Below are 14,002 nucleotides of genomic sequence, written 5' to 3' on the forward strand. Positions count from 1 at the left end.
CACGGATTTCAAAGTGTAAAACTACTCCGAGTAGCAAATCTTTCCTCAAATTAGATCAGCTAAAAGATTTGAGTGAGAAAAAAAAAAGTTGTTATATACAAGAAGCTTATTCCACCTCTGAGGGTGTTGTGTCAAGTAACAGTTTTCTGTTTCACTTTAGTTTTTTTTTTTTACAGTCTTTTCCTCACCACCCAATAAATTATAACAGTACCAAGGATGTACGTCACGCGTACACGTTAGAACATAAACACACACCAGCTCAAGAGTCCTACACAGACCCCTTTAAAAAGGTGTTTGGACTTTCAAACCCCCCCCACCCCCCCCGCTGTCTTTCGTCACACACAAATACACACACACATACCCCCTCCCCCATCCCCACTCAGCGTCAGTCTGTCAGAGTGGGGTCATAAGAGTCAGTTTGCAGAGCGCCCTGTCCTGCTGCTTCGTGGAAAGCGGTGGACTTTGAGGTGTTTCGACAGGTGATCGCTGCGGGCGAACTTCTTTTCGCAGACGATGCACTGGTATGGTTTCACTCCCGAGTGGGAGCGCCGGTGTCGGGAGAGCTCGTCGGACCGGGAGAACCTGCCAGAAGGAAAACCCAGGATGTGATTTATCAGATGTATTAAACACATTTTTTTGGAACATCAAGGCATCGCTTTAATCCCCCGTTATTGCTTCCAATTTCTGTGTTTTATTCCCTAATCGCAGTCGATCAAAACTCTCACGGAATTTCACAGAGGAACTAGACTGTTGCGCTGTCATTTGAAATACTCCAAATTCTATGGTTAAATTATACTGCACTTCCTATAGTCACGCTTCAAACAGCCAAATAAAGTAAAATCCATGTCAAGCAAGTTAAAGAGCCATCCCATATTTAACTCAGGAATCTATTCCTGGCCTGCTCTGCTCCAGTCTATGGGCTCAAGCCAGCTTTGAGTATCATGACAGTGAAGGGTTAAGTGGTTGATAGCATAGTGCCTGTGGGCCTTATGTGTGTGTGTGTGTGTGTGTGTGTGTGTGTGTGTGTGTGTGTGTGTACCTGTATGTATAAGTGAAGCTGTTAAAATTAGATTAATCGTTAACACAGATTAATTCCCCATTTTCGCATTTCCAGTATTAGCGGCGGGCTGAAGTCATGAAGGCGATAACTCACAGAGATATGAAGATGTCGCTCATGGTTTATTTCAAAGCATTTCCACTCTAGAAGTGGATTACATAACCTGCCTCTTCATAATTGTAATGGCCCAATAAAAAGAAGATAACTGACAGAGCTTATAAAGCCCAAGCGTGGAATTTGAAAAGCAAGGAACCTCAAAAAACAAACAGCCTTTAAAAGTCATTTGGTTAATTGTTTGGTATTGAATTCTTTTTATTTTGCCTATAGTCAGAAAGCCAGAGAATATCTTTTCCAAAGACTGTTACACTTAGATTTAAGCTTTACCTGGGCTTACTTTTGTTTGTAGCCCTGCATCTGTTGGCCTTTTACATGTTCAGGATATGTTCTTATAACTGAGTAGTATAGATAACTAGTCAACATTGTGACCAGACTAATGCTGCGGTCACATGGAGTCAGGCAGTGAATCATTTTGGTGAACGACAGCAAGACCGTAAAATTAGGTGAGGCCGGCAGAGAGTACCAGCAACGGTACCGGAAGACAGAATTACTTTTGTTTTTGTCGTTTTACACGACAGAACACAACCTGATGTTACTTAGCACCCCCGCACAAGGGGAAGGTTTGCGATTTACTTTTTAAAGAGAAAGCTGCATTTTTTTGAATGCATAACGAGACTAATTATGTGAAATAACAGACAAAAAGGACATACGATGATATATATTGCTATCGTGAGGGAAATAAATATATTAAGTATGATTCTATCGTTTTGTCCTGCCATCCCGTTGAACTGTTTTTCCCATGTCACCCAAAAGGTCTGCCATCTACCGTCTGGTTCCATGTTGTTGCAGCATAAGAGTCTACGGCCACACTTGTGAGACTGCGTTAGATGAGTTAAATGCTAATGTCAGCATGCCGACATGCTCACAATGACAATCAAGAGTGGACTGGCCATCGAGAAGTTCAGGAAGACTCCGGAACGAGCGATCCATTCCAGGTCGGATCGGTTGGTGGTCATAGAGAGTTTTTTACATTCTGATTACAGTAGTTACTGTATGGTCCTCTGCTGTGGTATGCAGCCACAGGCAACACAAAGCGGAGGGGCCTGTCTAACAATTTCAATAATAAAGGAGGATACGAACAGTTGTCATTCATTGCCAAAAGAGTTTAAACTCGCAACATAAAAGGCCTGACCATCTCAAAGTCTCTGGCTGAAGTTCCGCCTCCGTACGTCCCTGATGACGATGCTAACATCCTGAAGCTAAGCAGTGCTATTTATTGTGTTTACCATCATTATTTTGTGTGTTAGTATGCTACCGTTGCTAATAAGCCCGAAAACACAGCTGATGCTGTATCTGCTCATAAACCAAAGCATTGGACAAACTACAACCTGATTATGGAGCTAGAGGATAAGTGAAGGTGTCACCAAACTTCTTCCAATTTTTCCCGATGGGAAATGAATGTTGTCCCCAATTTCTTGGCAATCCATCAAAATTGTTTTTGAGACACGTCACCGAAAGCCACAAATTGGAACCACATGGCGGAGCTACAAGAAAGGTCAGGGCATCACAAAGTCTTTAGGACCATGAATGTCAGTACAAAAGTCCATCCAATAGCTGTTGAGATATTCTGACCGTCATTGCTCTCCATAAAGCCACGTCAGTCTGTTCTGAGTGAGTCTAGGTCTATTACAAATACGCATGTTTTCTATATAGTTGAGCTGGAGGGATATATTGCTCATTTGAATCTGTTTTTTGGAGTCTATGCGACAGTTTGCATGTGCTGCAAGATACTTGCTCACTAGCAGAATAAGATGAAAACGTACTCTCAAGTTAAAAAGTTGATATGGTAAATGTTGCCTACTAAACTGTACAATTATCGGACAACAGTAATATTTATTTGAACTTGGGGATTTGGCCCCCTAACGGATGAAATATTTACTCTGCTTTTGGCTCTGTTTTGGTCCCCACCAAAACCTTTATTATCTGTAAGTCTTCAGCAGCTAAATGTTCCACTTTGTTCACCAGTTAGCTGCTAACTTTGCCTCTTTGGTGCTGGGCAAAAATCTGTGGCCTGCTGCTGCTGGAAACGTTGATGAGAGAGGTGGGAGTGAACCAAAACCAATCAGGTAAAAACAACAAGCTGAAAGGCGTTTTAAAGGGCCAGCGTGTAGCATTTGGAGTCGTCTTACAACTGACTGAAATTTCTCCTGTATTCCAAGCGTGTAGTAGAACACATTGGCCGACCAGAACATGAAAGGCCCTCTCTATAGCCAGTGTTTGGTTTGTCCATTCTGGGCTACTGTAGAAACATGGCGGTGCAACATTGCAGACTCCGTGAAGAGGACCCACTCCCTATGTAGATTCTATGGTAAAGTAAACACAACAATTCTTATTTTCAGGTGATTATACACCAATTGCCACAAACTGTACCTTTATCACTCCATAGAGCTGCGGAGAACGGTTGAGAATTATCTTTGGGTTCGTCAGTTCAAGCAACCCTTTACATCTGATCCATTCTAAAAAATAAAAGTATGCAGCTTTGGTGTAAACGAATGCTTTCTACAACAAGTGCCCTTCTGGCAAAATGACTTTGTCTGTCACGTGCGTGTCTCTACAGATGCTACGGATTAGCAGGGTTACTTATTCTACATCAAGAGGCATGTCGTTGTTAAAGTTAAAATCTGAAACCACATCAGTCTCTTTATGCTCTGCACTCTACATTTGTTCCTTATGGTAATCTGCGTGTGTCGCGCATCCACACATTATACCTTAAAGCTGTACTGTATTAGCTTCAAGCCAGGGCATGATAGAAACCATGCAGCTATTCTGCTGACTTCAAACTGGGCTTGAGCCCAACTACAACATACTGCACTGGGGAAGATCTTTCAACACAACATGCGTTTAGGACTTGTACAAATACACTGATTGGTCTTCAAATCCACGTTTCTTTTGGGGGTGGGGGGTGGAATTGATCATCTGCCAGTTCTCATAGTTTTTCACTTGCACCTTGAGTCCTTGGGGCGTCTTGGCGGGGCTGCAGCGCAACACATAGTACACATTTTAGCGTGGGCGCCGTGAGAAACATATGCGCAGGCTCTGTTCTGGCTTGTTCCTAAACTGAGCTCTCGGGTCTCTGCAGCCGAACAGACCACAGTGAAAACAGCTGCGTAAGGGTGGGGCTATCAGGTTTACACCTGGCAAATTACAATGACAAGAGATGTTGGCAAGCGCACACTGTACCATAGTTTTATCTGTCGTCTTTTATTGTCCTTGTTTGTCCCGTCAGTTCGAAGACATTTACGTCTCCCGTCACCGTGTTTATGAGCGGCTCAATTTCAATTGTGTGTAAGTTGAATTACATTAATGTGTGACAGCACTAATCAATGACAGAGCAAGGCTACATACAAGTAGCCATAAAACATCTTCTGATTGGTTTCCCAAAGATGGATTTCTTTAAACCAGAGGAGCTGACTTCCTGAATTTGTTCTGAAGCAGGACACTGGATGCTTTCTAGCTCCGCCACAGGCTTTTTTTTTCTGGAGGGACCTAGGAGCGTCGATAACATATCACAGCTGACTGATAGTCAGCTGAGCTCTAAGTGCCCAAGTGTGTCGCTAAATCAAAATGTGACAGCTCCGTCGCCACCCAACAACATTGTCTTGTTGTAACAACGGATGCATCGGCTGACAAGGACAACACGCCAGAGCACCGAAGACAGCTGCCGTGTTATTACAGCAAACTGTTTTGGTTCCAGACCAGTCCGAAAAACTCACGCGGGAGTCTCCATGCAGGTCTGTGCCTTTGTCCGTGCATCCAGATATTTACATAAGCATAACCATAAACTAACTATAGCCAGAGAGAAAGAGGGGGGTACCTTAAAGCTTTGGAAAGAAAGAAGGAAGAAACATAACTTCCACTGAGTTATAGAAAGCCAATGAAATACCACTCCTTTCTACCCCAGAGGGGCAAACACATGGATCTATTCTACAGTTACAGAGGGTAAGAGGTGCTTTACTCCCAAGCTCACCTCCATTTCCTGGGGAGAGGAGCAAGGAAAGGGCAACTGTATAGTACAGTATATTACTGCTGTCATGTGAAGAATGCAGAAGTGTAGTTTGGGGAGGACAGAAATGCAACCCGGTCACCAGAACAAATGTCGGCACAGTATGTTCCTGCAAACCATGGAAACGTTTCAAAAATACATTTTTGTAGCAGGCTTGCAGAAACGCACAATGTCAATGCCAACATTCTGAAACAATTGGTTAGGTTACGGCAAAACAACTACTGCAAAAAATAGCAACCGGCCGTGGGGACTTTCTTATGTTAAGTAACAAGCGACTACGAACAACCCTGATCTTGTTCTGTCCTGTCCTGTGTTTGTTCGACACCCCTTCCTCCTGCCCTTTGGTGGACCTTCTTGCTTCTCATAATTGTTATTATACCCGGAACCATTTTTTCTTGGTCACTGGGTGTTTGCCCAAAAAATAAATAGTTTGTCGTTTTATTGCAGAGATGATGGATACTTCTCTCATATTAGCATAAGATGGCTAAACGTGTTTCCCAAAATGTCAAATTTTTTGTAATTGCATAACACGGGAAAAAAGCATATGCTACAAAATGCATTTTACACATCAAGTCTTTATGTGACCAAAACACACGTTTGCCATAAGCCAGCTTTTAAAAAATGCTTAAAGGGTCTAATGATTTTTTTAGACCCTCTAGAATAATTATAATAATATAATATGTTTACAAATACTTGAATGTAAATCCAGACATAACGCACATTGTGAAAAAAAGTGTCACATCAGGAGGGTTTTAAGTGGCTGCAGGCTTTCAGAGCAGCGTCCTCACAGAGTGTTGTGTTGCAGGGAGAACTATACGCTGACTTGGACTAACTCTCTCACAGGCACATTTGCGTTACTCTCCTTACCTAAAGCTAATACAAATTCTAACCTCACCCGTAGGCTCAATTCAAACTTAACCATGTTGCTTAGCCTAACACAACCCTGCCTCCATCCAAACACATGCACTCTCGGGCAAGAGCTCCATGTAATGGAATCCAAAAGTCGGAATTTGTACTTTGGATGGACGAGTGCAGATCAGGATTCTAGATGAAAAGCAATGATTGCCGGACAGAAAAGTACACGTATGAAGAAGAAAACTATGAGCTTGATCCTCCGCTGCGTGAATGTACGTGTGTGTGTGTGTGTGTGTGTGTGCGTGTGCGTGTGTGTGTGTGTGCGTGTGTGTGTGATGTGGGTGCAGACAGTAAGCAAACAAGTGGAATAACTAGCAGGGGGCAAAGTCTGCATGCAGAAAACTTCAAAAGGCATTCTATCTAATCTACAACTTGAACCATGGTACAAAAACACAGATAGTGGAGACACACAGCCAGCATGTAGAATCGAACTGACTGTGACAGTCTTGAATATAATTCAATGTAGTTTTCCTTAAGATGGACCCTGTCACCATCCCCTCCCATCCATAAACTAAGCCTTTATCGAAGGGGAGACACTACAGGTGAATAGTGTAAATGTTTTGAACTAATATACCACCCCAATTGATTGCTTCCATTAAGTCAATAATTTTTTGTGTCACAAGTATTCTGAAATTATAAATATGCATATGAGTCATTATCTTGTTAAATATGTGCTGATTTACATACATTTCCAGAACAGATATCTGAATTTTGGATAAAGCCAGGTTCAAAATGTTTGACTCTAATATGTCACCAAAATTACACAAAGGATTTTACAGAAGGTATTTTGCATATCTCTTTTTATCACTCCATAAATCGGGGAAAAAACATTTTTCATCATGTGCATAAGAATAAAATGTTGTATAAAGCAGGCTCTGAATGATATATGAATAAATCCCTTTGTAAAATCCTTCAGAATATAGATAGGAATGAAACTGGAGAGTTTGATGTATGTAAGTGCTGCTGAAGGGGAGATTTCTGGCTCAGAGTCTAGGAAGAAATGGCCTTTAAAGACATGTTTTGTAAACATGTTACATTTTGAAGATAGGAAATAGGGTAATAAAAATTCGATAACACCATGAAGCTTCCCCACTTAATTACTTACTTGTTTGCTATTATTAAAAGTATGAAATGTTTTGTTTGAAGATGCAAATGAGGCATTATCTAATGGTAACTTGTTATGGTAAATCTACAGATGCATGTAGACAAAGTAGTAAAATAAACTAAAGTTTTCTTTCCTCTAGTCTGAAAATGTGTTATGGAAGCAAAATTGCCCAAACTTGTCCCTGAACACTTTCATGTTCCCATGAAACTAAAAGTGGTGACGTGAAAGATCTGCCCATTTCCTGTTCGATGAAAAGGTATGAAAACCTTCCAACGTGTCATTTCAGCTCTCAGAGAGGAGTTCAACGAAAACAATAACACTTTTCCATCCAATTGCATTAATGGTGGATTAAGATCTGTCCTTTCCTTCATCACTGTTCTTGCCATGGAAAACTAATTTCCTTGTGGGCATCTCTTCAAAGTCTACTTAGATTATGTATTAGATTATCAACAGCTATCTGTATATGAGTCCACAGCGGAAGTTGATAGTCCTGGTTGCTGTAATCTCTGTAGTATAGATAGAACACTTCCCCCTACAATTGCATCACTCATTTAGCTGCACCTTCTATGTACTGTATATTCTATCCTCCGACCAATCTATCCATTCATCACCATTCACCAGACTTTGATCAGTTCAAGGTTGCAATGTGTGTAAATCTGAAGGTAGCAAGAGTGTTCTAATACATCTTCATCTCTCCAGTCCATGACTGCTCTCATCGGCATCATTTGATTTGATAAAAAAAAGGACACTTGGTTCTGCTCACCTCCATCCACAGCCGGGCCACGTGCAGGCGAAGGGCTTCTCCCCCGTGTGCCTCCTCAGGTGGGCTTTAAGGTGGCTGCTCTTGGTGTACATCTTATTACAGCCGGGAAAAGAGCACTTGTGCATTTTAATGAGGTCCGCTACTGCGCTCTTCTGGTACCTCTGACCTCCGACAAGGACCCCCGCAGTCGGGCCCCCGCTGAACCCCCCTTCCCCGAGCCCAGTGGGTTTGGCGGCGATGGGCACCGGCGCGATCCGGACAAATTTGGGGGACACGGTGATCCCGTTTTTGCTTGAGCTGGTACTGTTTGTCGCCGAAAGCAGCTGAGGCACCAAGGCAAAGGTCTGCCCCTGGATGTTGACCAGGAGTTGGGCAATTTTGATGTCCGACGGGGCCTGGGCTGGCTGGGTTTGGGTTTTTGGGGGTTGGGTTTGCTGGGTATCTGAGATGGCACTGGGGTTGGGCTCTTGTTTGATCTGGATGGGCTGGATTTGTAGGATGACAGGCACGCTGGAAGCGCCAGTACCTTCTGGTGGTGAACCACAATCCTCATGTTTGATCTCGTCAACGCCACGAGGAGAACTAAAATCCACTGCCGATGGCGAGCTGTCCATGTCCGATGCACATGGTGTGTGTTTGGTCTCTGTGTAGGAGGAGAGTGGCGAATGTGCCACGGGCACAGTCTGATCCGAATTCCGTGACACTGATACAAATTCTCCTGCTATAGTCCTTGAACCTTTCGCCTCAGCATCCTCTGGCATTGGCGACAGTGCCTCATCGCTCCCCTCCTCTTCTTTCTCCAATGCCACCGCCATGTTCTCTTCCAGGAACTCCTCAATCTCCTCCAGGGTGGGCTGAAAGAGGAGCGCCGCTGGATCCTGCATCCCATCCAGGAAGACGGGGAACTCGTAGCAGTCCTCTTTGGCGTGCTGCTGGAGGAGAGTCAGCCGCTGCTCCCTCTTGGACTCCCAGGCCAGGCCCATGGGTAAAAGAGGGGTAGATGGGGATGAAGAACAGGAGGGGGGGGATAGGGAGGAAGATAGAGAAGAAGAGTGAGAGCTGCTACGAGGGAGGGAGGCCTGCGAGAGGAGGAGGTCCAGCAGGCTTTCTTGACTCTCTCCTCCCGAGGAGCTACAGCTCCCGCTGCTCCTGCTGCCCCTGCATTCGTATTTGGCACCAAGGACGTGCCGCAACGTCGGCGACGAGGCCTCGGGGCTCGAGCAGAGGGAGGATCGAGGGCTAGAGGAGTCGCTGAGGTCATCCTCAGAGGGGCGAGGGGAGGAAGAGAGAGTCTCCCCTTGGTAGGGGTGGTGGTCGTAGATGCACGCGTCGGTTACCATGATGCCCGGCAACGTGCCACCATTAGCGTGGTGACAGAGGCAGTTGTAGTCCGACCCCGGGGAGCCGGTGCAATACAGGAAGGTCTCCTCACCAAGCGGCAGGTGATCCACCATTCCTTTGCTCTGCTCTCAAGATCAATCTGTTCTGCTGGAGATCGGCCGAGTGTCGACGAAAGAATTCTGTCTTCTTTCTGCAAAAGAGAAAAGAGTTTTATCATCATGGCTATGACAGAAATGTGTCTTTGAATTTGACTGCATACCAAAACTACATTGTGTTTGTAAAAAAAAAAAAAAAAGGAGATTTTGACCACCTACTCTGTCTGTGCTTCATTTCAGTTACATTTTAATTATAACTTCCCCGTTAGCAGGTTTGTGCACTGGGGTGATCATCATTCACAAAAAAAAAAACAGCATGGCAACCCAGCAACAGTGAAGTCAGGTTAGTCTGAGAAACAGGGTTAAAGTCTACAAGACAGTCTCCTCAAGATTATACTGTATTGCAATAAGTAAACCTGCAGAAAGATGGAAAATGTGTCATTATGTTTTGCTCTCTACACACTATACCTGCTGCTGGTTCAAGAGGTCTGCAGCTGATGGCACTTCAAAAGGAGAGCCAACCACTTCTGATGGAAGTGTAATTTGAAGACTGTATGTGTGTGTGTGTGTGTGTGTGTGTGTGTGTGTGTGTGTGTGTGTGTGTAGACGCTGCAACTGCTGGTTCAGACTTCAAGCTGACCATGTAGGATCAGGGGTTCCCATTTCTCACTGCTTCCAACATTAAAGCCACATGGTTTTGCTGTCATTTAATAGTGTGTTTCTATCCCTTTCCCTCTAAGTGGCCCTTAGCCCCCCCAAACAAATAAAATAAAAACACAACAACAACAAAAATGTATTGCAATGCTACATAACCTTTGGAGACATACACAGCGATGTGCTCTCAGAAATAAAAATAAAACTGCAAAGTTCAACCTGAAAGCCTCCTGCAGACTCCCAAGGGTGTGGTTACAACATAAACTTATATTTCATCACAGTTAATCAACAGATTTCAATGGGATGATGAGTGAAGGATTTAGTGTCTATTTTTACCCAAGCAACAATGCATCTATATTTAGCATGGATTGAAAAAAACGCCAGACATTATCAAATGGCCTTAGATGCCATCAACGTCTTATGATTAAACATGACGAAAAAATCACTCTAAATTGCCACATGTGTATTGCATGAACCGACAAATATAATAAATGGCTGTGCGCCCTCTTCTGTAAAGCTGAAAAGCTGCCGTTTCGCCAAGGGAAGCCCAGAGACCTCCATAAGGTCCTCACAGAGAGGAACATCTCTAGATTCATTTGATTATTATTAGTACTTCATTGACCTTGAGTTTGGCGATCAGAATTGCATTAAAGTTCTTGTGCGGTCCCCCTCCACCCCACCACCACCTTCGTCAATGCAATTAGTGATCTACCGCCGGGGGGGGGCTGGGGTCTTGGCTTAACCCTCGTGGGAAGAAAAAAAGTTGAGGAAGAGAGTTTGAGAACACCTTGGCTCGGTTCCAAGTCACTTTCCTTACTGCGGAAACATCGGAGAGGCTTTGACAGCACACGCTCTTGGTCTTCACCAGGCATGCATTCGTAATCAATACGGGATCTATGACGTGTTTAACATCGTGACTAGTCACATCACAGAAAAAAACTTCCAATATTAGATTTACATGATTATAGATAGTGTAAGCGCAGCAGCAAGCATGGTGCATGAAACATTAGGCGTCGCTTCGGAGCGCGCATATGTACAAGACACCAAACACCTCTCCAATCACAGCTCTATGGAGCCACGCGTCCCCGCTGTGCTCCACAACAGAGAGACGGACAAGCACGCGCAGGCACAAACAGACAAAACACCAGCCTCCCCTGCTTAGACTCACTCGTATGTGTGTGAGGGGAAATCCCGTACAATAATCCAGCTCCTCCTGCGACGTGCGCTCCACTCTCTTGAAAGCAGCTGTCAGTGCGTAATAGCGCGTAATGGCAATGTAACTCCGCGACACGGTCTTTGCATTGCTCTACGCCTCCACATTCTCTCTCTCTCTCTCTCTCTCTCTCTCTCTCTCTCTCTCTCTCTCTCTCTCTCTCTCTCTCTCTCTCTCTCTCTCTCTCTCTCACACACACACACACTCTACTTTAAACCTCTCTCTCTCTCTCTCTCTCTCTCTCACACACACACACACACACACTCTACTTTAAACCTCTCTCTCTCTCTCTCTCTCTCTCTCTCACACACACACACACTCTACTTTAAACCTCTCTCTCTCTCTCTCTCTCTCTCTCTCTCTCTCTCTCTCTCTCTCTCTCACTCTCTCTCTCTCTCCCTTTCTCTCTCCAGAGAGGCTGGTTGTTCGCTCAGCCGTCACATGATCGGAGCTGAGGAAGTTATACCGGGGGGGTAGGGCGCATGAAGGCTCGCCTGCTCGGGGCGCTGCAATTGGCTCCCGCGGAAGAGGGAGGCCGGGCCTCGAGGTCTGGCGTCAATGGAGAGAGGGTGTGTGTGTGTGCGCGCGTGTGTGTGTTTTTGTGTACGAGTGTGAGCAGATCATAAAATCACTTACATCATACCCTTATTATAACTATAGGACTTGAATAAATCAAGCAGGGTTGTTTTTTTACATTGTGTTATTTCTGTGTATTTACAAAAGGACTTGCATTGTTTTTCTAAATTCCTATCGTTCATTCATTAATTGGTCTTTAGGAATAACTCATTTAATATGACCTTAACAGGTCTGTTTTAAAAGTCGCTTAGACAGAAAATAAACAAATCTGAATTGTATTTGCTTAGAAAGCACACTGTGCTCTGGCAGTGACTGAGGGAGCCATCCAGTGTGTTTACATGATGCCTAATAACATCAGCAATATAAGTTTTGCCTTCACTCCAGTTGAGCAGGCCGGGCTGAAGCAGCTTCACCGGCTCCGAACTAATTAGATTGGCCTATGTAGGGTTAGATTACCTTTCACCGCGTTCGGATAAATGATCCACTCTCCGCCTGCTTGTAAACACCATAAGAGTGTTTCAGTGTGTGCTCGAGCACGGTACAGAGTCAGTGTCTGTTACGCCGCCGTGTAAAAGGACACACTATGTCACACTGAGGGGGTTTGTTTTGCATAGGATTCTGATATTGCTGTTGTTACTGCTGCTGCTGTAAGTGCTGCTATTGCAACACATTCTCACCCCGATGCATTAAATACCGCAGTTTAGCTTCAAACTGTGACCTCTATCCTTTGGCATCAGGTTTGGACGTGTCAGGGACGGCACATCAAGGGCACGGCTCGCTACATGCATGGAGTTTTTTTCCAAAATAAACTTTCGTCTTCACAGGAAGTTTGGTGAAAGCAACAAAAATCTGCTGAAGCTTTGTTTATACTTGCGTTCTATACTCCCGAGCACGAACAGAAGCGTTTGTACTCTGTGCGCCGCATTATTCTCCGAAGATGCCAGAGGGCGTAAAAACAAAATTAACTGTGAGGATTCAAAAAGACAATGAGTGTAACCCAGAGACTGTCCCATAGAAGTCTATGGGTGTAACCGGCAAAAAGCCATAAACCAACCTCACAAGGCCGAGGAGGGATTGTACTTATCTATAAACTCATATCTCATATTTATTGACTACTTTGTCAACTTTGTACAAGCCCTGTAAACAATTTGATTTGGCTCCAAAATATAAAGTCTAATAATTTAAGACCTCCTGTTTCTAAAGTATTAGCTGAATTGGCCTTCAAAAGGAGCCAAGAACGCCAATCCTACCAGATTGTCAATTTGGGGGTCTTCTTCTTTTCGTTTCACTGAAGCGTGATGGTTATATGACAGTTTCCCATTTCTTTACACAGTCCTTTGCATTTTTCGGGGTGACCTGGGATCAGGTTTTTGGTTACAAAGTGCTTAAAGAGAAGCAGGGCAGCTTGCTGTTCAACTAGTCAACACTTCCCTGTTTTCCCCCCACACAGATTACATCCTCCGCTCACATTAATAGTCAGCTCGTTGAATACATGAGGAAGTCCTGGTATCTTGTTAAAGCTCGGCTCTACGCGAGTTATCTCTGTGACCCATTCCAGCTCCCGAGACACCATGTAAGTTTTAGGTCTGATCTGAAGTCACATTCAAGGAAATGTAGGGCTCGTAGTAATTACTCACCCACACGGTCTAATGAAGTCCACAGAGGTTCTTTTTCTCTGCCACGCAAACAAATTGGTTTCGGCTGCTCCATTCCAACTCACAAACACCTACACTCGTGCATATTATGTACGCCTCCAGATGGACCTAATGAGTCAAAGTGATTTATTTCACTTGGTAATGCTTGCAATGGGCCAAAAGAGAAATGGGGACAATGTGTGCTTCTTGGGCACATTCTTGTAAGGTTGTAATGATCACAGACGATACCCTTTAACAAAGACAGCAAAAAGCACTGGACGGGAAAAATAGGTAAATGCTTTCTAGGCAGCATAAGGCTCCGGTCGAATAGTCCAAGAAGTGACATCCTACCATAGACTTTATAGAAGAAGTGGACGTAATCATTGTGATGTCAACCATTGGTTTTTGAAGCCTCGTGTTCATGCGATGTGCCATGTGTTTTTTTCCGCAACCAATTAACAGAAGTTACCATATTTGGAATGCGTAGGAGTGACATAGAGACGCCGTATACGTCTGGTAGTGGCAGGGA

At 44.2% G+C, this 14,002-nt stretch overlaps 1 protein-coding gene across 1 annotated transcript; it reads right to left on the reverse strand.

Moving 5' to 3' along the window:
- Positions 1 to 413: 413 nt before the first annotated feature.
- On the reverse strand, positions 414 to 9,850 carry LOC142954477 (Krueppel-like factor 15). The gene is made up of 2 exons (XM_076095516.1): positions 7,961 to 9,850; positions 414 to 582 (listed from the first exon to the last, which is right to left on the reverse strand). Exons 1-2 carry the CDS (start codon positions 9,412 to 9,414, stop codon positions 414 to 416), a joined length of 1,623 nt encoding a protein of 540 aa, XP_075951631.1. The 5' UTR covers positions 9,415 to 9,850.
- Positions 9,851 to 14,002: the final 4,152 nt, after the last annotated feature.

This window comes from Anarhichas minor, unplaced genomic scaffold (assembly GCF_050575085.1).
Source record: "Anarhichas minor isolate MPS153535 unplaced genomic scaffold, ASM5057508v1 ptg000020l, whole genome shotgun sequence".
Taxonomy (NCBI): Eukaryota; Metazoa; Chordata; class Actinopteri; order Perciformes; family Anarhichadidae; genus Anarhichas; species Anarhichas minor.

What these genes read in the sequence shown, in the direction of transcription:
- LOC142954477 (XM_076095516.1), bottom strand. Translation starts at nt 9,414, where the DNA reads ATGGTGGATCACCTGCCGCTTGGTGAGGAGACCTTCCTGTATTGCACC. An exon ending in TGGCCCGGCTGTGGATGGAG is followed by an intron (nt 583 to 7,960) that starts GTGAGCAGAACC and finishes TCCTTCTGGCAG; the next exon opens with GTTCTCCCGGTCCGACGAGC.